Below are 27,172 nucleotides of genomic sequence, written 5' to 3'. Positions count from 1 at the left end.
ATTAAAAAACAACCCTGAGTCTAACAAATGAGTTAGTACAACACAATGTGGGTAGGCGAGCAATCAATGGGATTGATGCCCTTGGTCATACACCAGATGACAAAGCGTATCCACTTACTGGAATAGCAATAACGAGTGTTAGGTTTTCTAGCCTCCCAGAGTATGTCCATGCATCTTTGAGGGATTTGAAGGTGTCCAAACTCTAAGACCCCAGAGCCAGGCCGATAAATTCAGAGTTTGCGGGCATGGGTGTAGTGTCCCCCCTCTGTTCTGAGACAACATGTTGTATGGGCAGGGTAGTTTCACAGGTGGTGGGGGGGGGGGGGGGGGGGCATTTCCATCAGATTAGCGAACCAGGGTTGGCGGGCCCACATAGGGGCCACCAAGATCATGGTGCACTATCTTGTTGAGTAGGGGAGTCGGGTGGGGAAAAGCGTAAACAAATTTCCCTGACCATGTTATCCAGAGTATGTCCCCTTGGAGTGGTTCTGGGGGTACCTGGAGGCGTAGTCTTGGCAATGGGCATTCTCCTGAGTTGCAAACAGGTCGATCTCTGGGAAGCCCAATTCTGCAAAGACGTTGGAGGCGATGTCTTTGTGCAGACGACATTCGTATTCTGCGGGCAGTGGGAAATCTCTGCTGAGCACGTCCGCAAGAAGATCGAGTTCTCCTGGAACGTGTTGTGACAGTAGGAACATCTTGTGTCTGAGAGCCCACATCCAAATGTTCTGGGACTGGAGAGTGTGTGCCCCCTTGTTTGTTTAGGAAATACATGGCTGTGGTGCTGTCTATCAGGAAGACTGTCTTCCCTGTAGCTGTGTCTGAAAGGCCTTCAGTGCTTTGAATACCGCTAGCAGCTATAACAGAATTATATGGTTGGACGCTACTTGTAGGGACCACACTCCATGCACGGTCTGCTGGAGCAGGTGAGCCCCACACCCCGTGAGAGATGAGCCTGTCATGAGAGTGGCTTCTACTGCAGGAGTGGTGAAGGTCTTTCCCTTCAAGAGGTTTTCCCTTGACCACCAATGCAGAGAGAGAACGAGGGCTGGCGAGACAACTACCAGATCTTCCCATTGTCCGCTGGCCTGACACCATTGGCTGATGAGCCACTCTTGCATGGGATGCATGCGCAGCTGTGCGTGGGGAACTAAATAAATGCATGACGCCATCAAACCTAGCAAGTGCATGGCCTTGCGTACCGTCACTTGTCGATTGGCTACATATTGAGGGATATGAGAAAGCATGTTCTGAACCCTCTCGGACGGGAAGACGAGGCCGTCCTTTGTCTGAATCAGAGCCGCTAGAAATTGTTTGACTTGGCTGGGGTCTAGGCTGGATTTCTTCTCGTTGATGGAGAATCCCAGACTGACCAGACAGGAGGTCTATGGTCTTCTGAATATTCACTAAGCACGTTTCGGAAGAGTCCCCTGTTATGAGCCAGTCGTCGAGGTAAGGGTAAACAGGGACAGATAGTCTGTATAGGTGTGCTGCAGCTACTGGCAGGACTTTCGTAAAAACCCTTGGCGCCGAGGCAATGCCGAAGGGGAGTACCTTGAACTGATAGTGCCTGTCCTCTATCATGAACCTTAGATATTTTCTGTGCGCTTGCAACATTGAAATATGAAAGTATGCATCTTTCATGTCCAATGTTGCCATGTAATCCCCCTGTTTCAACAGTGGGATTACTTCCTGCAGCGTTACCATACAAAACCTTTGAGGTTTGACAAATTTGTTCGCAAGTCTAACAGAGGGCGCATGGTGAGGTCCTTTTTGGGTACAAGGAAGTACACTGAATAAGTACCTTTGTTTACCTGAAGAATAGTGACGGCTTCTATGGCGTTGTTTCCCAGAAGTGTCTCTACTTTATGCATTAGGATTCGCAGATGGTCTGGGCTCAGGCATCGTGCTCTAGGCAGTCTGAATTTTGGGGGTCAGGCGAATTCCACACAGTACCCATGGGCAACCATTTTTAGAACCCACTGGTCTGACGTAATCACCTCCCATGCTGAAAGATATTAAGTGCCCCCCGACCGGGGTGACATGGGAGGGGACCTGGATCCGTAGGTCATTTCTGACCAGAGGCTGTGGCTCCCCTGAATTGGGGCCTGTGCCTTTTCCGCGCCGCTGACCCCTAGGTCGATAGTTGGCGGGGGTGCTGGATGCTTGTCTAGAGTTCCAGTTGTTTCCCGTATTGTACATGTTTTGTGTGGAACGGTATTGGCCTCGAAAGGACCGGCGGGAGCCGCTTCCCCTTTGGGAGGGGGGGGGGGGAGGAGTTTGTGTGATTTGTTGCAGGGACCTAGAATCTCATGCTCTTTTTGGCAGTCTCTTGAGCATCGTCCAATGCTTTATCAAAGAGACTAGACTCCTCGATAGGTTTGTTAATAAGAGCTGCTTGGGTCTCCAGCGTGAAGCCGAGTTCCGGAGCCAAGCGGGCCGTTTGAGCAGGGTGCCCTGAGCTAGGGATCTTCCTGCTGTCTCTGCAGTATCCAGAGTGTTTTTTAGTACATTTTGGTTGACCTGCCTGCCCTCGGCCACAATGGCGAGGAATTTGGTTCTTGCGGGTTCAGGCACCTCCTGGAGATCTTCTTGCATAAGGTTCCACTGTGCATCTGCATAACTGGCAAGCAAAGTAGTGTTTGATATGCGCGTGGTAAAAGCAGCTGCCGAGGTAATTTGTTTACCCAAGACATACAATCTTTTTGACTCCTTATCGGGAGGTGCCTCTCCCGTAGCAAGGGGTACTCCTGCCCGTTTCCGGGTGGTGGTAATCACTAGGGAGTCGGGGGTGGCGTGGCCTTTAATATATGTAGGGTCAGTAGGCAAAATAATGTCTCCACTCTTGTATTTACTGCCCTAGTCTGGGCTGGTGTGACCAGGGAAGGAGCCAATCTCCACTTGATGGAATTCTGAGAGGTATGGCTTGGCTAGAGGGGGGGTTTTCTTTAAGAATATCCTCCACAAAATCTTTCAGGTAGGGCCTCCTGGGTGGCGATTTTAAAATAATCTGATGCCTTTCTTAAAATGGCATTGAATGCCATTTGATCGTCTACTGGGGGAAGCTTGGCGGGCCGGGGTGGAGGAAGGGGAATCCAAACATAGGACATCCGTGTCCTGGTCTTGATTAGGGAGTGTCCATGGTTCTGTCTCAACCTGGTGAGTGTCCTCCCAGCCTTCTGTGGGATCCGCCTGGTCATCCACAGTGTAGTCTTGTAGGAAGGTAGTCTCCTCCTCCTCCTCATCATAAAGGTCCTTATAAGTGTCCATCTGGATCTCAACTTCTGGGTGGATAGAAGAACAAGTTACTTCTTACCTGGTAACGTTCTTTCGATTGGATGTTCCTCCAACGTATTCCTCATCTTAGATGTATTCCATCCAGCTTTGCTGCTCTTCGGCAATTTTTTCGGCAGAGGGCGCAGTGTGTCGGTGTCGTCGAGTCGATGGTCCCTCGAAGGCCTCCGTCGCAGGGGACGTCATCGGGTGTATAAGTAGCACGTGCGGCGCCCGTTGGCCTCGGTTCTGTTTTTCCCCTCTTTTGTATCTGATCTTGTACTGTTTTTGTAGATTGTGCCGGCAGACAGGTATCAGCCTTGTGAGATCTGAGATGGCAATAACCCGGAAAAAATCTACAGAGGGGTAGGTTGGGAGGGCGATGAGGAATACGTTGGAGGAACATCCAATCGAAAGAACGTTACCAGGTAAGAAGTAACTTGTTCTTCGAGTGGATTTTGTCCTCCAACGTATTCCTCATCTTAGATAGGCTCCCAAAGCAGTATTTTGCATAGTTCCTCTGGAGGAGGGGTCAGATTTTTAAATTATTTTTTTTTAAAGCCTTTAGATGGCAGAATAAAGCACTGCTTTTCCAAAAGTTAACTCCCTAGACTGGGAAGCATCCAGGTTATAGAATTCTGAGAAGGTGTGAAGCGAAGACCAAGTTGCTGCTTCGCAAATGGACCTTATAGGGACTCCTCTTTGAAGGGCCGTGAAGAGGCTATGCCTCTGGTGGAATGAGCTCTTAACCCTTCTGGTGGGTCTTTTTGTGCTAGTCTGTAGCATTCTGAAATGCAAAGCACGATCCAGCTTGAAATTGTTTGTTTTGCTACTGATTGACACAGTTTTCTTCCAGTGTAGCCTTTAAACAACTGGTTGCCCACTCCAAGTCTAGAAAGCCTAGAGATGTAAAAGCTTAAAGGTGTTTTAGGGTCCAGTCTGTGTAGTCTTTCTTCCTCCTTAGAAGGATGAGGTGGAGGATAGAATGAGGGTAAAACAATTTTCTGATTTAAATGAAAATCAGATATTACCTTCGGTAAAAATAATTAACCCTCAACACAACTCTGTCCTTATGGAACACAGTATAGGGTGGCCCAGAAGATAGTGCCTGCAATTCGCTCACTCTTCTTGCTTACAATAGAGCAACTTAAAAGGCTATTTTCCATGTTAATAATCTTAATGGACACGTGTGCATAGGCTCAAAAGGGGCACACATTAAGAATTTTAATACCAAATTTAGATCCCAAATCGGTACTTGAAAAGGGTGAGGAGGAAACACATTAGTGAGACCTTTTATGAATTGTGTTATCAAAGGAATTTTGAAGTAGGAGCATTCTTCCGATGAGCGCTTGACGATGGAAAGCACCGCAAGGTAACCTTTTATTGTTCCGATATTCAGATCTCTATGTGCTAGGGTCAGAAGGAAAGATAATACTTCCGGAATAGAACACAGAAAAGGATTGACATTCTTTTCTCTGCACCAGTTGCAAAACTTTTTCCAACTGCAACGGTATAGAGACTTTGTTGCTGGCCTTCTTGCCGAAAGCAACACCTCCATAACGTTATCTGGAAGGTTCCAATCCCTGTATCTCAGCCTTTCAGATACCAAGCATGAAGGTTGAGGGTTTTGACCTCTGGATGGAGAACCTGACCTTCCATTTGAGAGAGAAAGTTCTCTCTCTGAGGAAGACGTACTGGAGGACAGATGGACATGTCTAGAAGGACCGGGTACCACGTTCACCTGGCCAAATCCGGTGCAATTAGGATCATGCGGCTCCAAATCCTTCTCAGCCTCTTGATGACCTGAGGAATGACTGGAATGCGTACAATAGTGGGAAATTCCACTCCACCATGAACGCGTCCCCCAGGGCTCCTCTCGGGGGAAATTCCCTTGAGCAATACCTTTCGCATTTTCGGTTGATTCCGGTTGCAAACAGGTCTACTCGAGGGGTTCCCCAAAGGGCGAAGATCTCTTGAATGACTTCCTAAGCCAGTTCCCATTCGTGGGATACCGTGCTCTGCCTGCTCAGAGCATCTGCCGTCATATTCTCTTCCCCGGCTAGATTAATTGCCGTTAAAGAGATTCCCTCCTGAATCACCCAATACCAGAGCTGCATTGCCTCTCTGCACAGGGGTAGTGACCCCACGCATCCTCTTTTGTTTAGGTAGTGCATGGCCACTGTGTTGTCCGTCATTATCAGGACATTTTTTCCCCTGACAGATGGCAGGAAGGCCTTCAGCGCTAGTCTGATTGCCCTCAGCTCTAAAAGGTTGATATGTAGTTTGGACTCCGATGGAGACCAACGACCGCTGATTGTGAAATCGATGGCATGAGCTCCCCACCCCAGGAGTGAGGCGTCTGTCACTACTGTAATCTCCGGCCATGGTTGCCAAAAGGGTTCTCCCTTTAGAATGTTCTCTGTACAGGTCCACCATAAAAAGGTCTCGTCTGACCTTGTTCGGCATCTGAAGAGGATCTGTCATTTGACCCGAGAACTGGGACCACTGAGTCTTTAGGGCCCATTGAAGGGATCTCATCCTCAAGCGTGCCTCTGGCACCAGAAAAATGCAGGATGCCATGAGGCCAAGCAACCTTAAAAAGTCGTAAGCCTGGAGATTTTGGGCATTTTGGAATTTGGAAACCATCTGAAGAATGTCTTGAGCCCTCGACTTGGGAGGCGAGCTCTTTGCCAAGGACGTGTCTAATACAGCTCCTATGTACTGAAGCTGTTGGGAAGGTGTCATCTGTGACTTCTTGAAATTGAGGGAGAAGCCCAGTTTGTGGAGGAAGTGGCAGGTGACTTTCAGATGATCCAGTGCTTGCTCGGCTGAGTGCGCTCTGATCAACCAATCGTCCAGGTAGGGGTAGACCTGAATCCCCCCCTCTCCTGAGGTGCGCTGCCACCACTACCATTAACTTGGTGAAGACCCTCGCGGCGGAGGTCAACCCGAATGGCAGGACTCGAAACTGATAGTGTGAGTCGCCAACTACGAACCTCAGGTATTTTCTGTGTTTGAGATGAATCGGCACATGAAAATAATCATCCTGGAGGTCCAATGACACCAACCAGTCCTGGAGTTGAAGGGCCTGAAGGATCTGAGAAAGGGTAACCATCTTGAACTTGTCCTTCCTGAGGATCTTGTTCAAGTTTCTTAAATCCAAGATGGGTCTCAGTCCTACGTCCTTTTTGGGGATCAAAAAATACGTGGAGTACCAACCCTTGTTCCTCTCCGCTGCAGGTACTGGTTCTATAGCACCTTTCTCCAGCAGGGTTAGAACTTCCTGCTGTAGGAGCGGGTTAGAAAGTTTCAACGGGTGTCTCCCTGGTGGATTGCTTTGAGGTTGCTTTAGAAAAGGAAGGCAATCGCCTTGGGCTATTATTTCTAGAGCCCAAACATCTGAAGTAATGGCCCGCCATTCTTGCAGATGCTGCGACAGCCTGCCTCCTACAGGTGTTTTGTGGTGCAAGTCCTCAAAGTGGTTTTGTGGCGGATGTTACAGCTGCTGATGGCAAAGAGGCTGCAGCTGGAGCAGGCTTAGCATGTTTTCCTCGTCCACCACGAGTGGCCTTTCTTTGGCCCCTTTGACTGGCCATTCCTCTCGTCTTCCCGTATGAGGTGTAATAACGATAGGATCATCCCCTCCATGATTGCCCTTGCGCACGAAAAGGCTGAGGTTGCCTAATAGCAGCTCCTAAGGATTTTGCTGCTGCTTTTGAGGTCTGCAACCTCTCAAGGCTCTCATCAGCCTTGTTGCCAAAAAGGTGAGACCCGTCAAAAGGCATGTTCAGGAGGCGGTTCTGTACGTCCAGTGCAAAACCCGACTTCCGTAACCACGCAAGCCTGCGCATTACTGTGCTAGTGCCCATGGACCTGCTTACACTATCCGCAGTGTCCAATCCAGATTGAAGGGATTCCTGCATGGCCTCCTTTCCATCTCTAACGATGGCTAGGAAACCTTCCCTTTCTTCCCCTTCTGGTATGTGCTCCGCCGCCATTGCAATGCACTCCCATAGAGTGTACGAAAATTTTGCCAAGGCACATGTGGAGTTGGCAGATTTTAATGCCATGCTCCCGGCTGAAAATACCTTCCGTGCCCAACCATCCACATGCTTATCGTCCCTGTCTGGAGGGATAGACGGGTACGCAAGTTTGTTGGAAGCTGTGGCTGCCAGTATGACCAAACTCTCGGGAGTTGGATGTTTTGACAGATAGCTGCGGTCGCTACTGGTTGGGCAGTATTTTGATGCGAGGGATTTATTTACCGGAGGAATAGAATCCGGAGTTTCCCAATTATTGGCCACCCTGTTTTGTAAGGCTACATGAAAAGGTAGTACTGGGTCTTCAGTGGGACCATGGTCCAAGATGTCTGTCAAATCGTCCTGGACGAATTGGGCTGGTGGTCTAGCCCATCCCAAGTAATCTACCACCTTGGTCATTAACTGACGGGAAGATGGACTGGCATGCTCTCCTGGATCTGGTCTACCGAAGTCATTCTCCGGAGAGGTGTCAATGCCACTTGCATTGTGCAAAGACTCCACCAAATCCCTCATTCTGCTTTCCTCCGAGATCAAGCATTCTGGGACATTTGGGGTGCCATACTCCAATCCAAAAGGTACATTTTCCTCCTCGGATCTCTCCTGTTCCTCAAAAATTGAGGTCAAGGATTTGAAAAACTCCTTTTTAGGGAGAGGCTTGAAAACCTTCTCTGGGAGAGGAGGAGGAAGAGGTGTAGTACCAGGCTCTGAAGGAATTGCATGTTTAACTTTTTCCTTCTCTTTTTCTGGCTGCCATGGCTTGGTTGGAGCCTTTGGCGCCGAGGTTTTCGGCGTCGATAAAGGCGTCGACGGCATCAATGACATCGTGGTCGTCGACAGGGTCTGCTTCGAGGGCGTCGAGGCGGCCTTCGACAGCTTCTCCTTCGAGGTGTGAAAAGTCTCGGACGGCGTCGGTGACCTCGAGCGGTCGACTCGACTTGAGCGTTTTTCGCTCGGCTTCCTTTTACGATCACCCGGGCTCGAGGGCGCGCGAGTGTCAGTGCGATGACGCTCCCGGCCGGCTTCCGAAGAAGGTGCAGACCGAAGCTTCGCTTTCTCAAACACCTCCATCATTTTGACCCTAAATGCTTCCCACTCTTCGGAAGACGAATGTTTTGTGGGGCATTTCATTTTCGGAGACTCGTCTGACGACGAGGTGGAGGGAGATCTATGGCGTCGTTTCTTCGACTTTTTCGAGGAAGACGACGAGCGATGAGAATCACCTCGAGATCTGGATCTATGCCTTTCGCGTTGAGGAGATTTTTCCCCATGGGGTCTCGACTCGACGCTAGAGGCTTTCCGATCCTTCGGACCTACCTGTAGCTTTCCTCTCCTTTCTCGCAAGGCCTTTCCCGTCATCGCCTGACACTTCGAACAGGCCTCCATGTCGTGGCCTTCCCCGAGACATCACAAACACTCGCGGTGCGGGTCCGTGATCGACATTTTTGAGCCGCACTTGCATTTCTTAAAACTCGATCTCAGGTTTCGTGGTCGGCGTCGATGACGAGGACATAATTACTTCTCGTAATATATTTCCTGACAGAACTCGAGGCGCACCGAATGTCCGAAGCAACGTACTGCGGAAAAACGGAACTGAGGCCAACGGGCGGCGCGCGTGCTACTTATACACCCGATGACGTCACCCTCGACAGAGGCCTTCGAGGGACCATCGACTCGACGACATCGACGCACAGCGCCCTCTGCCAAAAAAAATTCTGAAGAGCAGCAAAGCTGGATGGAATACATCTAAGATGAGGAATACGTTGGAGGACACAATCCACTGTTCTTGAGAAGGCCCAACATTTCTAGGAAATTTAGAAACTGGCACAAAGAGAGGGTCCTCCCGAGTTCTCTTGGGGGTAGGCGGCTCTGAAAGCGAAACAAACTTTTCCAAACGGTCCCTGCACCCTTCAAATATTTCTTTGGTCCATTTAGATGAACCAGAAGGGTCAAAAGGAGGAAAACTTTCATTGACGCCGAAATTGGTTTCCCATAGAGCTAACCAAAAGCTCCTGACTCTCCTCGTAATCTTCTTGAGCATCGGGGAGTTGTGGCTCATCTTTCGACGTGTCCGTGGCCTTCTCCTTGTGCTTTGTTGCGTCTTTAGGCTTCAGTACCAATGCCAAAGCAATCCTAGCAATGCTTTCGGCGATGTACAGCCAAGTGGGGTGTGCTGTATGACTAGGAGGCCAAGCGGTAGATTTTTCTACCGCCGGGTGACTAGAAGATCTAGCGGTAGATTTTTCCCCTATCGTGGCATTTGAGGGCATCGGAGAGTCAGACGAGCGTGCTTCGACGGCCGAATGTGGTTTGAAGGGAGCGCCCTTATTTTTTGAAGGCCCAAGACGCTGCTGTGGATGCGGGGAAGGCTGTTCATCTTGAGGATCAGAGGATTCCATCAAAACTTTTGGCGGTCCTGTCGCAGGGGTTGTGTATTTAGTGTGTTTACGATCTTGTACGCCCTTGTCGCTGGATGTTTTCCCCATAGCGTGACTCGTTTCAGCCCTAGCGGGGTCGGGGACAGGCATGGCGGACGTAGAGGTGTCCGTCATGACGTCGATGGCATCCGACACGGATGCCTGGTCATCACTAGTGCCCCCGTCACTTTCAACGGGTGCGGGGGTGGGGGAACAAGATCCAGCCAGTGACATGCTGTAGGTGGCCCACCGCTTAACGCGCCGCTCCTTAAGCATTTTAGGTCGAAGGAGTCTACAAGCCGCGCACCGCGCTTCGTCGTGGTCAAGGGGTAGACAATTATTGCACTTATCGTGCTCGTCCTTGTAAGGGTATCTGGTCCTGCAAGAGGGGAAAATCCTAAATGGTGTCCTTTCCATTGCAAAAGGTAATAAAGACGATGACAAGATCTAGAGGGCAAAGAGGGGGAAAGAGGAGAGACATAGCTAAAAAGATATAACCGCCCGACCCCACTCTCCCTACTGTGTAGGCCGGCCAAAAGGCCCTGCCATGTGGACGGCTCTGTCGTCGGAGTTTAGGCATTCAAGTCCACCGCAGTCTTCAGCGTTGAAAGTCCCCCGTTGTCTTCAGTGTAGCACAGGAAGCACTGTCAAAGTTACTATCAGAGGATCATCGACAAGGTCAATAAACAAGGTATAACAAAGTCTCTTATGAAAGAGCTCCGCAATAGGGCGACCAGTTATCTGGGCGGAAAAAAACCAATCTGAGGGACCTCAAAGCGTGAGGAATTTTGGGTACACTACACCTCACAATAGGGATAGTGTTACAGACAACACCTATGCCTACGTCCCCCTTCGGTCCCCGAAAGACAAGATGCAATACTCTGCAGTTACCACTGGATGTCGGACCATTTGCACAGCATGTGATTCTAAGCAGATTAACAAGCATAAGAAATGTGTTTTGTAATGGGGTGAGATTGAGCGGGACATAATCTGTCAAGCATGGGCTAAAATGCATACCTAGGTTTTTGAAGCCTGCCTCTGCTATTGTGTATGGGCATTCCGGGGGGAGCCAAATGACCTCATCCTGCAGTGGAAAAAGGACAGGTTTCTGCCAGTTTATTTTGAGCCTGCTGAAGATTTGATACGCCTGGAGTATTCCTGTCATGACTGGGCATGAGGCCTTGGGATTCCTCATGTATATTAAAAGGTTGTCTGCGTAAAGCGAGACCCTATCTCCCCCGCCCCAGGGCCATTTGAATTCCTTCCAATTCTGACTTTCCCAGAGTTATATTGCTAGGGGTTCTATTGCCAGAATAAATAGCAGCGATGAAAAGGGTTATGCCTCTCCTTAGATCAAAGGCCCAGGAGGTGACCCCGTTAACGCTCACCACCGCCTCCGGGGATGTGTATAATAGGCAGACCCATGCAAGGATGTTTTGGCCAAATCCCATGCGGCCTATAATTCCCCAAAGATTACCACTGCATGGAATCGTACGCCTTCTCGAAGTCTATGGCAAGGAGAGCCAACTGGTCTATTTCGGAGGCAAGGCCAGTAGCAAGCTGTGCACGGTGAAAGTTCATTCGAGTGGATTTGGAGGGCATGAACCTGCATTGGTCCGGGTGTATCAACAAGCCCATTACCCCCATTAACTGAATGGCCAACACTCGGGCCAAGATCTTAGCCTCCCAATTCATTAGGGATATTGGCCTATGGGAGGCACATTGTTCCGGGGCGACCACTATGCTAGCTCTTCTGAGGTCAGCGGCAGACTTCCATCTTGTTTACTCTGTAGAAAGAGGCGCTGTAGGATGGCCGCACACCCCCCTCCCCCCAGCCACTTTCATAGCTCAACTGTAAACCCATTGGGCCCCGGTGCTTTCCCAGTCTGTAGCTGTGCAAGTGCTGCAGAGATTTCCTCCTCCGAGACGTCTGCCTCCAACCCCATAGCTTGTTGGGCGGAGAGCTGGTGGGGTACCTGATTCAGTGCACCTGGGTCCCATACTTCTCGGTCTTCCGTTCCCTCACTATATAGCGCCTCATAATATTGCGTGAAGGCCTCCGCTTCTTTGGCATTATCCAGCGCCACATTGCGCTGTATTTCTTGCGCTGTGACTAGTGATCGCTTGGCCTTTTGTGCCCCAGAGGAGAAATTCCTCTTCTGCCTGCTGCACTTTCCTCTCTGCCTCCTCCACCTCTTGCACATGTCTCCCCCATTTGGCCACCACCATTGAGAGAACCCCCCCCCCCGTATTCATGTCCTTGCATCCCTGCCATAGGATGACAGGGCTATCGACAGTCCCGGTATTTATTTCAAAGTATTGCTCATTTTTTGCCGCTAGGCTATCCACAAAACTAGGTAATACGTGTTGAGGCGCCAGCTCCCTTTGGGTATTGTCTTCCCATTCTTTAGTTCCATGACTAGGGGGGAATGGGCCGATATCCCTCAGGCCATGTATTTGGCAGATAACAGGCGGTGGATCATATTAGCTGGGACAAAGAAATAATCAAGTCTGGACATTGATGCGTGTACCTCGGAAAAAAAGGAATAGCCCTTGTCAGTAGAATGCAGCCATCTCCATGCATCCACCCACCCCAGAGCCTCAGCACATGAATGCAGTTTGGTGCACGCCACCGGGTTCCTGGTGCTTACATAAGTCCTGTTCAAGCCCTGGTCCATCACCTCATTAAAGTCTCCCCTAGTATCCAAGCGTCCGCATGGCTTTGAATTGTGAGCCCCTGTAGCTCCGCTAGGAGATCCGTTGAAAGCAGGTGGATGGGAGGGCGGGGGATGCATATGCGCCACTAAACCCATGGTATCGCCCTACAACTTACCCTTTGCCATGACGTAGCGCCCCCTGGGGTTGGACCTCACCTCCAACAGCTGAAAGAGGACCCTCTTGTTCAGGAGTATGAGCGTTCCTGCCTGAGGAAGGTAATTTCCGTTGAGACCGTCTATTTTCTCCTCCATAACTGTTTGAGATTCTCCTATGGCGCCCATTATGTTGTGGAGTGTGATTGGGAGTCTTGTAGCTCCTCTCCCATGCCTGCTGCCTCGTTGGCACAGGTCGAGGCTGCCTGGGAAGTTCCCACCATGTACTGTCCAATTGCATTGGAGTCTTCTCCTCTTAGTCTGGTCTTTGACCATGATGGTGCGCATATTTTTCCCGTGCTCGCTTCAGTGTGCTTGTTGGTGCCCCTATATTGCGGACCCAAGCAGTGTCCTTCTGTTCTGCATGACCTGTGAGGCGTTTGAGTGATCTTGTCGCCTCCGCTTGCTTCTTCGTGTTGTGCCTTGACCGGGTGGTGTTAGGGAGAATTCTCAAAAATGTGCTAATTCCCTTCACCTTACCTCAGCAACTTTGCTGGATTTTGAGGACTTGATTTTTTTACCTGAGAGAGTGCAACCCTTTTTCCCACTCTCATGCGTTTTGAAATGTGTTTTACTCTTGTGTTTTCTTTGGTTATGGAGTCTAACCGACTCCATTAGGCATCATCTTTTCATTTGTGTCAGACAGCACCCTCAGTTCAGTGGCACAGGGAAACATTTTCAGGCTTTCCCAAGGGTTAAATACCTTCTCTGGTATAAACTACTTTTTCCCAGAGTAAGTTAAGTGAAATTGACTTTTTAAATTCCTAGACCCAGCACACCCTATTTTACAATAAAGTGCTGGAGGGGTTACTTAGTATCCCCTGTGTCTAGATACTCATGTAGTAGTCAAATGCTACCCTTTCCTCTCAGAATGGCTGGTGACAGTGGTTTTACAACAAACTACCATGATTTCAGCGAACACCGGTAGCGTTAAATCGCGGAAGCTATGTTTTGCAAGATGGCGTCTGAGCCTCCTTTGTTTAAACAGGTCCCAGTCTTCTTTTTTCGCCATTTCTCTTTGGAAAAATCCTTCTAGAGTTTGTCTCTGCGTGCCAAACTAGGTTTGGTCCCTTTGTTCCTTTTGCGGGATTCAGGACTGAAGAAGGCCTCTGGCGTCTGAGTGTCTGGGGTGGGCAGGAAGTGAGGGAGGTGCCCGAAACTCCCTGTGCTTAGTCTCCTAGGAGACCCAAATGCACTCTGTGGTGATTGGCTAGCTGACTGTCCAGCAAGGACAGCCACCCTGCTGGGTGAGTGACAGCTAGGCTGGAATGAATGGGAGAGAACTGAATAAAAGGCGAGTCTCTTGGCTTGGAAGGCAGACTCGACTACTGGAACGAAAGAACCGAAGACGAGCTTGAAGAGGACGGCTGTTGCAACTCCTGGACCGTTGGTTTTCCCAGTGAAGCCCTGCTGCAGGTCCGAATTGCCAAGTTCATCTCAACAGAGAAGCCCTGCAAGGACGACTTCTACCTATGAGTTGGTGGATCCAATCAACTCGACACTAAGCCAAATGGATACCAATCTCGGAGTGGTTGTATTTTCCTCAGAGTGCTGCAGAAAACCGAATAACCATGGAGAGGGACACCAGATTGTGCGCTTGACTACAGCTACTGGAATTGAAGATTTGCCAGTTTTTTGACCAGTCTCGGTGCAGAGTCCCCCGAAGTCCTCCCTCTTGTCCCCACGACTGAGGCAAAGGAACAGCGAGATCTGCAGGAACTGCCAGGAACAGAGGTCATCAGCTGCATCTTTTTCTTCGTTTGTAAAGGTATTGTAAAATCAGACAGAGTACCTCTCGCGGTGAAAGTGCTTGAAACTTTTCCAACTCATATGCCTAATCAGCTTGTGACCCAACATATGATTCTTCTTGCTACAAACTATTCCTAATAACATTTGCAGAGACTTCTGTTTATCTACCAGAACTGCTTTTTTCCTATCCAAGACTTTAGCCCATTGACTTTAGCATAGCCTATTGAATTGACTCTTCTGGTGAACTCCAAATATTTGCACTGTCTAAGAATAACTAACTTTTCATGTTCTATTAATCTTTGCCTTTTACTCCTCTTGAAATGTATTTCTGAAATAGTGTTGAAATGTATTTGCGTGTGATATATAATTGCATCTTTCTTATGAATGTTTTATAACCGATAGATAATTTAATAAATATTTATTAAAGAAACCTTGAGTGTAAGAGTTTATTTGAACACTTGTGATTATAGACCTCTGTGTAACATCATTACAGCTCACATTCCCTCTTGAGATAAGCCTGGCAGCTCAGCTCTGCTACCAAAAGTATGTAGTACAGATGTATACCAAAGGTTGGTTTTGCTTACACCTGTACTCCTGTTGGCAGGCCGGGGTTCAGCGGGAAATACCCTGTTGCCGATTGCAGCACTGGGTCCACCTTTCTAAGGTGGACCCAGTGCTTACAGTGCTTACAGGGTCTTGCGCGATTCCTGCTGCCCAGCCCCCCACATCTCTGGTCGGGGGTCAGAGTGCGAGAGACTGTGGGCCAGTGTGGTCCCTATATGGTGCTGGGCGTTTGCCTGTTATTGCCAGGTCGTGGCTTCATTGGCCAGTGGATGCTCTTCGCTGATCTCGCCTTCTGTCCTTTTTCACCCTTTCGCCCCTTACGATCTGCACCTGCTCTTTTGGGCCTGCTAACTCCTTCCCAGCGCCTCTCGTTTTTCTCTCTCCGCCATCCCCATCGTTGGCCACTGACGCCCCCTACTTCCCACCACCTGGGGGGATGAGGGGCGCCTGCTATTCCGCTGTGCTGCGGGTAATACGGCGCCAGAGGCCTGCCATTACGATGCCTCACCGCAGTTCGGTGCGCCCAGGCAGTAATCTGGGTGGTGAGAAGGGCGCCTGCTGGTCTGCCGTGCAGTGGGTGAGGCTGGATTGCAGTGTTTCAGTGCACCCTATTATCAGCTGGTGGGGGGGGGGTGTGCCCCTCTGTTGCTCGGTGCACTAAGTGGCTTCCGTTCCCCCCTCTGGCCCCACAGTGTATCGCTGGGTTGCTTTTGCGACCCCCGGGCCCTCACCTTGTTTGGAGTCGCGCCAAGCTGTAGTCTGTGCTTCCGCTTGGGGGGTTGAGGGAGGAGCACACAATGTCAATGTCGGGTCCTCCGCGTTGCGAGTTCACCTCTGCGGCACCGTTGATCTCCAGGACTTGTGCACCACTGCTGGGGGGGGGGGGGGGGGGGGGCGGGGGGTTGGAAGAGCTGCTGGCGTATGCCTGCAGTATTCTGTGCCACCGGCTCCGGTACCGCCGCCTGGCTGCACACAAACATGGCGCCTGTCTCCTCGTTCCCCCTCGGACAGTCCGTTCTCCAGGTTCCATTGAACTATTCTCCTCAGGATTGCAGCGAACTGCTCCCGTTACGTTCCGCTGCCCAGGGATATGTTTTAATAGCTTACAGACATGTGGAGAAACAGGATTTAACTGTAGGATATCCACGACTTCTCAGGAGCTGTGGAGACTCACGTCCCCCCCCGCCCTCAGTGTTTTCTTTTACATACATATTTTCCCAGCACATATTTGTGGTAACAGCGTTACAGCAGGCAATAGGTTTCATTAGTATAGGCCATTTTGTTTTGACAGACATCACAAGGACTTTTTAATTTATTAGTTTATGGTTGGGCGTGCTCCCATCTTTAGACACAGGGCCAGATAGGCATTTTTCTAACCCATACTGTTCAATAAACACCCTTGAACTGTGCATCATTTGTGTTGGTCATCACTATTGATACCATGTCTTCCTTACAGCACCCTCTTTGGTTTACACTTGTTGATCAGGACCACAGGCTCCCCTACATCTGAGCACTCCTAAACCAGCATCCTCACAAGCGGTCGAGCAGTGCTCAGTCCATAAGGGGGAAAGCACAGTTTGAAAGAGTGAGGTCATCTTCCTTCCTGTTAGGCTTCACCTCTCGGATTTCAAAATTATATTTCAATAGCAAGTGTTGCAAGACCCCATCCTTAGGCAGACCAATTCAGTGTTCAACCTATTTTAATCAATATTCCATGATGGCGAACAGTAACATGCAACCTACATCCACACTATCAGACCTGATTTTTCTAACAACTAACCTTCTTCATCTTCATCCTCGTCGTCATCCTCTTCTTCCTCTTCTCCATCTTCAGGTACATCGTCATCCTGAAGTGACAAAATAAAGAAAGGTATGCCTTAGGGCTTGGGAAAGTTTCACAAATCCCCACATAGTAAATACTTTATATATAAGCTTCCACATCACACATATATGAATTTAAAAGCATTTTCATCTGGCATAACACACCACCACTGTCAGAATGTATATGTAAAACATCAGAACACAGCAAAAAACCTCTCCTTTGTACCGATAAAGTGTTATAAGTACATGTGCTTTCCGGTCACAAGTTTTGTTGACACTGATTTTCTAAGCTTTACTTATAAAGCTGGGATACTGAATGACCCAATCAGGTGAGAGCAAATCTCATGGATAGCCCAAGTACTCTTCCTTAGGGACGACTTTGCTTAGTCTCATGTTCCTCACAAACCGATGTACTACAGTCACTATATCGGTGTGAGTGATGCAAAATGCAAATGAACCATGATGGCTTCATAAACTTTGGGAAAACCCTCAAGGCAGAGCTCAACCCAAACATGTGTACTGGTAAAATTGTCCAGGAAATTAAAAACAGAGGAAAAGAAAACGGCGGATCCAAATTGGAATGTGCATGTATGCATCCTGCAGGTGATGTGCACAAAGCCAATCAACCTCCTGCAGAGCCAACAGGATTTGAAAAGGAGCGGCCATCTTGAACCTCTCTATGGGGAGGAGATCTATTAAGTCTGAAATGTCTGTGCTGAGCTGATGTAACGCTCACCTGATTCCCGTAGAGGCGCCGGTCTTGACTGGGCGTATACCGTATCTTCAAAGGTGATGTGTAACACACGGCTGGCTCTTTGGGCTGGGCCTCTGTGACATGTATGTCTGACTTGAAGGGTAAGATGTCTGCAGATAGAAAATATGGGATTAATGAACTGGGTTATTGAATGTCTCTCTCTTCTTCCCTTTCTCTTCTCCTGTAGAACCCCAAAGGTTAACGCTCTCACCTTAGGTAAGTGAACGCCGTGCTCTCCATCTGCCTCGGGGCAGGGTGCTGTAACCAGTTTCTTCACTGGATAAGGGGAGCAGGCCTCTTGACTTCAGAGGACTGCTGTCCGTCGTTTACTGCACGAACGGTAAGTTTCGAGTAATTCTATTGGGCCTCATTACGACCCTGGCGGAGAGGGTTTTACGCCAGCGTAGTGCATGGCGTACCTCTCCGCCATACTACGAGTTCCCGTAGCGCCATGGCGGCCTTTTCCGCCTGGTTTTACCAGGCGGAGAAAACCATGGCGCTACGGGACCTCGTTGTTAATTACGCCACCGTATTTTACGGTGGCGTAATTAACTCCTTCCCCACTCCCATTATACCCTATGGGGCAAAAATGGGAATGGGGAAGGGCAGAATGGGGATTGGGGATTTACCGCCCCGCCAAGGTCGGAATGGGGCGGTAAATCCGCCAACCCCCATGGCGCTATCGGCGGCTTTCCGCCATGCTTCGCGGTGCATTTAGCACCGCGAAATCCGCCTGGGTCGTAATGAGGCCCAATGTCTTTAAAAGTCTTTAGTAATGATGTCTCTTGTTTTGCAGGGTTCCGGCGATGGCGGATGATGGGCTGAAGTGAGTTGAAGATGGAGCCCGTGTGATGAATAGAAGCGCCTGGAAGCACGTAAGTAAGCGCTTGTTGCCTGCTTCACGATGCGCTCTAACTGTCTTTTTATTTTGCAGGTAAGTTCGGAGCGGCTGCATGGTGCCGGAATACCCACTGAGTTAGATGTGGAAAGGAGTAATGTCACGTGAGTATTTAAGTTCCCCAATGTCTTTAAACGCACCTTGTTTTGTCTTTCAGATGCGGGATGCAGCGCCGAAGGCCTCCGGAGCGTGCAAACAGTTGGTAAGCTTTTGTCTTTCAGATGCCGGAATGCAGTGCGAAGACCTCCGGAGCGCACGAAGAGTAGGTAAGCCTTTGTCTTTCAGATGCCGGAATGCAGCGCGAGGCATTGGTGACAGCCGATGGACCAGGTAAGTGAAGCGCTGTCACTGAAGACCGTAATGCTAACCTGTTCTTTCTTGTCTTTATAGGTGTTGCTGAAGACTGGATTCAGGATGGTAAGCCTTTTTCCTTAGGCCCAGGATCAGATGCAGAAGACACGATGAGCGTTCTGCTGCAGAGGATGCAGAATAACGCAAAGCAAGATTCATCCATCGGGTGTGGTTTAAATAGCCTCCTGTAGTGATTAGGTGTCTCCTTCCACAGCCACGCCTAGGTAAGAAAAGAGCTCCTGCTTTCCAGAAGAGTTCCAGTGTTCTGAACCTAGGGAGTGGCTCCTGCCCCACCCAACAGGAAAAGTAGTTCCAAACAGAAGAGGATCAGAGGCTCAACTGGCAGGCAAGTAAGCAGCATGGTCTGCTGCAGGTAAGTCCACCCAAGCATTATGAGCCCGGCGCTTCCAGCGCTGGGACTGGGCATATTTATGAGCCTGGTGCCACTGGCGCCAGGACTGGGTCCAAAAGGTCCCAATTGGGACTGGTTGGCACTCGGAACCTGGGTTATGAATCTGCTTCCAAGGAAGTTGGGAAAACCCTGACCTTTTGGAAGCAGAGATCATGACAGCTGAGGCCTCCTCTTGTCCTTCGAAATCAAAAAAGAATCAGAAACCCTCCAGGGAATCCTGATGAGGCAACTTGTCTGTCAATCCCAAATGTAAGGACTTGCACCATCTCTTCCTTCATGTGTCATGAAAGTGGTTGAGGCATGGGGGGGCGGGGGGAGAAGTGGGGTTGGAGAGATAAACCCTTGGCAATCACTAAAAGGGTTCATGGCTCCAAAGTGTGAATTCTCCATTGTAGTAAAAAGCTGCAGTCTCTGCCCCACCCCCAATGGCGTAGTATGTTCCCTGTGGTGGTGAAATTCAAACCGTATACCTGCCTGAAACAGTTTAGGTGATCAGGAAACACCCCCCCCCCTACCCCCTTGATGGTCCTCTGTTTCTGTGCCTGGAATGATCCGGCTCCATCTAACTTTTGAAATGATGGGTTTTATTATACGGGAGAGAAACTGGGCGTCTGCATGAGAAAGCATTTATTTATTTTATTTTAAACATTTTTATAGCGCGCAAACAGCCCATGGGCATAGAGGCACTGTTACTTGTGAGGACCTTAGTTACAGGTTATACATTTATACTTTCTGTACAGCATGTTATTTAGTATGCGTTTATACATTGTGGATAAGCAGACTAAGTATGCTATGGCCTAGCTAGCAATATAACAGGATGTGGAGAAGAACAAGTTACTTTCTTACCTGGTAACGTTCTTTCGATGGGATGGTCCGACAACGTATTCCATATCTATGACATGTAATCACCACAGCTGTGCTGCTTCGGAAACTTTTTCGGCGTCCTGCGTCGATGACGTCGATGCGCCGTCGTCGAGGACCTCCTCCGACGTCCGACGTCATCCGATGTGGTAAGTAGGACGCACGACGCCCATAGCCTCAGTTGTAGTTTTTTCCCCCAGAACGTGTGACATAAGTCAACTGCCAGTCAGACACAAAGCCTTGCGGAACGTAAGCTGCAATCGCAAAAGAAATTCTGTAGCGGGGAAGGCAGGGCGGGAGCGATATGGAATACGTCGTCGGACCATCCCATCGAAAGAACGTTACCAGGTAAGAAAGTAACTTGTTCTTCGAGGGGATTGGGTCCTCCGACGTATTCCATATCTATGACAGACTCCCAAAGCAGTACCAAAGCAAGGAGGAGGGAAAGAATTTAGAATCAAAATGTAGAATAGCCAATCAAATAGCAGAGCAAAGGACCGCCTTGCCAAAGGCCAGATCCTGTGCTCGGATGGAATCAAGGGAATAGTGACGTACAAATGTATGTACTGAAGCCCAGGTGGCTGCATCACAGATGTTGCGAATAGGAACACCCCTCTGCAGGGCAGTAGACGCAGCCATACCCCTGGTAGAATGGGCCCGCAAGCCAGCCGGTGGGTCCTTACCCGCCAAACGGTAGCACTCCGAGATGGCCAAAATAATCCAGCGAGACAAAGTCTGTTTCGTCACAGCTTGCCCCAAACGCTTTCCAGCGTAACCAATAAAGAGTTGATCATCCACTCTGACCCGGGACATGCGTGAAACATAAAAGCTTAAAGCTCTCCTAGGATCAAGCCTATGGAGCCTCTCCTCTTCCTTACCAGGATGCGGAGGAGGATAGAATGCCGGAAGAACAACCTTCTGGGCCAAATGAAATTCTGTCACTACCTTCGGAAGAAAAGAAGGACGAACTCTAAGGACAACCCTGTCCTTGTGAAATACAGTGAAGGGAGGCTTAACTGAAAGTGCCTGTAACTCACTCACTCTGCGAGCGGAAGTAACCGCAACTAAAAACACAGTTTTCAGAGTTAACAGCCTCAAAGGGCAAGAATGTAAAGGCTCAAACGGAGCACCCATAAGAAACTTAAGAACCAGGTTTAAATCCCAACCGGGCACCAGGAAAGGTGACGGAGGGAACACATTAGTGAGCCCTTTCAGGAACTGTGAAATCAAAGGGATTTTAAAGTAAGAACATTCTTCAGACGAGCGCTTAAAGATGGATAGCGCCGCCAGGTAACCCTTAACGGTACCCACTTGCAAGCCCCTGTGGGCCAAAGAAAGTAAAAAGGACAGAACCATGGGGATGTCACATGCAAAAGGATCCACATTCTGAACCCTGCACCAGTCGCAGAACTTACGCCAACGGCAACGGTACAGAGACTTTGTTGCCGGTCTTCGGGCCGAAAGCAACACCTCCATCACGTCCTCAGGGAGGTCCCAATCCTTATACCTCAACCTTTCAGAAGCCAAGCGTGAAGGTTGAGGGATCTGACCTCTGGATGGAGAACCTGACCCCCCTCCCGTGAGAGCAGATCGTCTCGGTAGGGAAGACGACGTGGAGGGCAGATGGATAAGTCGAGAAGGTCCGGGTACCACGTCCTCCGAGTCCACGCCGGCGCAATGAGGATCATCCGGGAACCGAACTTCCGTAACCTCGGCAGCACTTGCGGGATGACGGGGACTAGAGGAAACGCGTACAGCAGCAGGAATGACCACTCCACCACGAACGCGTCTCCTAAGGCTCCTTCTGGAGGAAATTCCCGCAAGCAAAACCTTTCGCACTTCCGGTTGACACTGGAGGTGAAGAGATCCACTTGAGGGGTCCCCCAAAGGGCGAAGATCTCCAGGAGAATCTCCTGAGCCAACTCCCACTCGTGAGAGATCGCGCTCTGCCTGCTCAGAGCGTCCGCCGTCACGTTTTCGGCTCCGGCCAGATGAACTGCCGAGATCGAAACTTCCTGCTGGATGGCCCAGAACTCGAGCTGCATCGCCTCTCTGCACAGAGGAAGTGACCCTGCCCCCCCCTTTTTGTTGAGGTAGTGCATGGCCACTGTGTTGTCCGTCAGGATCAGGACATTCTTCCCTCGCACAGACGGCAGAAAAGCCTTCAGGGCTAGCCTGACGGCCCTCAGCTCCAACAGATTGATATGGAGTCTGGACTCCGACAGAGACCAACGACCGCTGACTGTCAGCCGGTTGGCATGAGCTCCCCATCCCGTGAGGGATGCATCCGTCACGATCGTCACCTCCGGCCAGGGAAGCCAAAATGGAGCCCCCTTCATCAAGTTGCCTTCGACGGCCCACCACAGAAGGTCCCGGGCGACCGAGGACGGCACCTGAATCGAGTCCGACATCCTGCCGGAGGACTGCGACCATTGCGTCTTGAGTGCCCACTGCAAAGATCTCATCCGCAGGCGAGCCTCTGGCACCAGAAGAATGCAGGATGCCATGAGGCCGAGCAACCTCAAGAACTCGAACGCTGGGAGCGTCTGGGCATGCTGAAACTTGTGCACCATCTGCTGAATGTGAAGAGCCCTCACCTGGGGAGGAAAACACTGCCCCAGGGAAGTGTCGAGCACTGCTCCGATGTACTGGAGCCGCTGTGTTGGCGTCAAATGGGACTTCTTTAAATTGAGGGAGAAGCCCAGCCTGTGAAGGGAGCGACAGGTGATCGATAGATGATCCAGGACTTGCTCGGGAGAGCTCCCCCTGATCAACCAATCGTCCAGGTAGGGGTAGACGTGAATCCCCCCCTTGCCTGAGATGCGCTGCCACCACCACCATGAGCTTGGTGAAAACCCTCGGGGCGGAGGTCAATCCGAACGGCAGGACCCGAAACTGAAAGTGCGAGTCGCCAACCGCGAACCTCAGGTACTTCTTGTGCTTGGGATGGATCGGCACATGGAAGTAAGCATCCTTGAGGTCGAGTGACACCAACCAGTCCTGAAGCTGAAGGGCCTGGAGGACTTGAGAGAGAGTAACCATCTTGAACTTGTCCTTCATGAGGAGTTTGGTCAAACAGCGCAAGTCCATGATGGGTCTCAATCCCCCGTCTTTCTTCGAAACCAAAAAATAAGGGGAATACCATCCCTTGTTCCTCTCCGCTACAGGCACCAGTTCTATGGCGCCTTTCTCCAGCAGGGCTTGAATTTCCTGCGCAAGGAGCGGATCCGGACTCTGCAAAGAGAGGTTCCCCGGTGGATTGTCGCGAGGCCTGTGCCGAAAAGGAAGACAGTAGCCGTGGGTTATGATCTCCAGAACCCACACATCTGAAGTAATGGCTTGCCACTCCACAAGATGCTGCGCCAGCCTTCCCCCAACCGGCGAACCATGGGACATGGCCTCACGACTGAGTGGGAGCGGCTGCGGCGTTACCTGAGGGCAAAGAGGCAACTGCCCGAGCGGCCTTGGCACCACGGGTACCCTGTCGTCCACCTCTGGTACCCCTGCGTTGGCCTCTTTGACTGCCAGCTCCTCTCGCTTTACTGAAGGAGGAGTAATAGCGAAAGGAACCACCCCTCCACTGCTGTCCCCTAGGACGAAAAGGCGGAGGTTGGCGAACTGCAGCGCCCAACGACTTCGCTGCAGCTTTTGAGGTCTGCAACCTCTCAAGGCTCTCGTCAGCCTTGCTGCCAAAAAGGTGTTCACCATCAAAGGGCATGTTGAGGAGCCGGGACTGCACATCAGGCGCAAACCCCGACTTCCGCAACCACGCAAACCTGCGTATCACGGTGCTCGCCGCCATGGACCTACTGACGCATTCAGCTAAGTCCAAACCCGACTGAACGGACTCACACATGGCATCCTTACCATCCTGGACCATAGCAAGGAAACCATCCCGTTCATCCCCTTCGGGAACATGTTCAGCCGCTAACGCAACACAGTTCCACAGAGTGTGCGTGAAACGTGACAAGGCACAAATGGAGTTGGCCGCCTGAAGCGCCATACCACCAGAAGAAAACACTTTCTTCGCCCAGCCATCAAAACGTTTGTCGTCCCTATCAGGAGGGATGGTAGGGTACGACGCCTGCTTCGCCGGGGCCGTGGCCGCCTGCACCACCAAACTCTCCGGAGCAGGGTGCCTGGTCAAGTAGCAGGGGTCGCCACTGGCTGGACGGTATTTTCGCGACAAGGATCTGCCCACCGCCGGGAGACTCTCCGGAGCAGTCCAAGCCGCCGCCACCCTTCTCTGTAAAGCCATATGGAACGGCAGAACCGGGTCAGTTGGGGGACCAACATCAAGGATGTCTGTCAGATCATCCTGCACAAACTCCCCTGGGGGAGCAGACCATCCCACGTACTCAGAAACCCTAGCCATAAGGCGCCGGTACGAGGAATCAGCATGAGAGCCAGGCTCAGGCCTACAAAACTCCACCTCCGGAGAGGTGTCCAGTCCACTGGCATCATGCAGTGACTGTCTCAACTCGTCAAACTGACTATGGCCCGAGACAATGTCATCTGGAACCTGACTAGGAACCAGGCCATCAGAATCCTCATCCGCCTCTGAAATATAGTCCAGGTGGCGAAAAGAAGGCACTCGAGAGTGCCTGCTCTTAACCAGAGCTTTCCTAGGGGGTCCACCCGTGCCCTGGGGTACCTCCGACACGAAAGGCGTCGATGGCGTCGAGCGAATCGGCGTCGACGTCAGATGCAGCGCCTCCAGAATCAGCGGCGTCGACACAGCCCTCGAGGCCGGAGCCCCGAGCGTGTCCCTCGACGACCTGAGCGTCGACGGCATTTACGACTTCCTCGGAGCCAGAGCCTCGAGAAAGCCTGTCGACGCCCTCGACGCCACAGGCGTCGAAGCCTTCTTCGAAGACCTCACAGGTGCACACTGTCTCGAACGCGTCGAGGACCGGGACCTGGAACGGGTACGTCGAGAACGAGTCCCCTTGTCCGAACGGGACCTCTCCCGTGACTCGTGCCGACCACTCCTGCGAGCGGTGTCTCTCGACCTCACACGACCGACCCCACTCGGGGGCGCGGACGGCTGAGTACCCTGCGACTCAAGAATCGCCAACATCTGCTTCCCAAAGGAAGCCCATTCCTCCGGCGTCGCACGGCCCGAGGGGTAAGCGACGTGCCGGGCAGAGCCCTCCGAAGAGGACCTGGAAGACGACCGATGTCGGCGCTTCCGAGAATGCCTCGAAGAGGCAGAGGAGTGGCGAGATCGACTCCTAGAAGGAGACCCACGAGACTTCCGACGATGACACGGAGAGTCACCCCTCGAATCATCCGTCGAAAGCCCCGCAGACTTCGACTTCCGGGGCTTGGACACCCGACCTACCGACAACTTCTTCTTACGTTTGCGTAAGGCTTTGGACGTGAGCGACTGGCAGTCGATACAGTCATCCGTGTCGTGGGCCTCCCCGAGGCACCAGAGGCAGGCGTCGTGCGAGTCCGTCACCGACATCTTGGACCCACACTCCCCGCACTTCTTGAAACCCGGACGCGGGGTCGAAGACGAAGTAGACATCTTCAGAAGGATTTTCACAAACGAACAGGTTCGAAGAACCGAGAAGAACAGAACTCCAAAGAGTCGAGGCGTTTAAACCGAGAAACACGAAGCAACACGTTCGCGGAAAAAACGGAACTGAGGCTATGGGCGTCGTGCGTCCTACTTATCACATCGGATGACGTCGGACGAGGTCCTCGACAACGGCGCATCGACGTCATCGACGCAGGACGCAGACGCCGAAAAAGTTTCCGAAGCAGCACAGCTGTGGTGATTACATGTCATAGATATGGAATACGTCGGAGGACCCAATCCCCTCGAAAGAGTGATTAGATGAAGAGCAACGTTTTCACTGCTTTTCAGAATGCCATGTGTGAATGTTCTGCTCGTAGGGGTGGTGGTAGGGCATGCCATTGCAAGGCTGCAAGGTAGGGAAAGCTAGCACCTCCTGCTCTGGCTCTTTTGATTTTGGGCACTGTGACCTGGTTTGTGTTGGGTGTTCTTGTCGGTCTTGTGGATGCAGTGAGCTGCATCCTTTGTGAGAGGTAGGCTGGGGCCGTTTGGTGGATACATTTGTGTGTAAGTGCAAGGGCTTTGAATAGTATTCGCTCTCTGATGGGAAGCCAGTGCGCCCGTTTACGGGCAGCGGTGATCTATTCCCTTTTGGGGATGCCCATAGCTGCATAAAGCGTGCCGTTTTGGATGACTTGCATTTTTTCCATGTTTTTGGCTAAAGTACCCAGAAGAAGGGATTACAGTAATCTAGCCTTGATCCCGTTATGGCTCTTGCTATGGTAATGCAGTTATCCTTTGGGAGAAAAGGTCTGGCTGCGTTCAGGAGCTTGGCATGGTAAACTGCGGCTGAGGCGATAGCATTTACCTGCCTAGTCGCAGATCGGTTGGAATCCAGGTAGACACACAATATTTTTACTGATTCAGAGACTGGGATTCTGATAGTCGATGAAGTAGATGAATTCAGAGTCCAGTTTTTTGAGAGTTTTGGTAGGTCCTATTAGGAGGAGTTCGGTCTTGCCAGAGTTTAGGCACAGTCCGTTTGCCACCATGCAGGCCTGGATAGTGGTGTAGATGTCGTTAAGGGTTTTAGAGTCTGTGTCGTAGTTGCCTGCAAGTGTGAGGAGGATCTGTGAATTGTCCACATAGTTGGTGTAAGAGATGCCTAAAGAGTCAAGAATGTGGAAGAGGAGGCGTGTAAAGATGTTGTAGAGGGTGGGCGAGATGCATTACCCTTGTGGCACGTCACATAGCATGATAGTGGGTGAGGCAGAGGCCGAGTCAGAGAAAACTTGCATGGATCTACCTTGTAAGAAAGAAGTGATCCATGCGGTGGCATTAGGCGAAAATGTGGCCGTTGATGTTAAGTGGTGGCAGAGGACATTGTCATCAACAAGATCACATTGGCTTCTAATTACGAGTTTGGCCGTAAACTCAAATACGGTTGCCACCACTGGTATGAGAAGTAAATCTGCCCAATTAGGAGTAAAAGGGTGGCAGTGTTATTCCCCACTTCACAGAATTCCATAGGTCTCTTACTAAGGATTTGGAGGATGTGGGCTGTAATTCTGCCTACAGTAGATACTCAATTTTTGGGAGTTAACCTGGAGTAGAAAGCCCCGCCAGCCAAGTGCAGAATAG

The 27,172-nt window shown here is 50.7% G+C and overlaps 1 protein-coding gene across 1 annotated transcript in view; it reads right to left on the bottom strand.

Annotated features, from left to right (window-relative positions):
* Positions 1-27,172, bottom strand: part of ANP32B (acidic nuclear phosphoprotein 32 family member B) — a 290,508-nt gene that overhangs the window by 43,044 nt on the left and 220,292 nt on the right. The window contains exon 6 of the mRNA XM_069626392.1: positions 16,691-16,757. Coding sequence (XP_069482493.1) covers positions 16,691-16,757 — 67 coding nt within the window. The remainder of the gene's footprint in view (positions 1-16,690; positions 16,758-27,172) is intronic.

The sequence above is a fragment of the Ambystoma mexicanum genome, chromosome 6p (genome assembly GCF_040938575.1).
Source record: "Ambystoma mexicanum isolate Mex_15411 chromosome 6p, UKY_AmexF1_1, whole genome shotgun sequence".
NCBI lineage: Eukaryota > Metazoa > Chordata > Amphibia > Caudata > Ambystomatidae > Ambystoma > Ambystoma mexicanum.
This window is presented reverse-complemented; position numbering and strand designations above follow the sequence as displayed.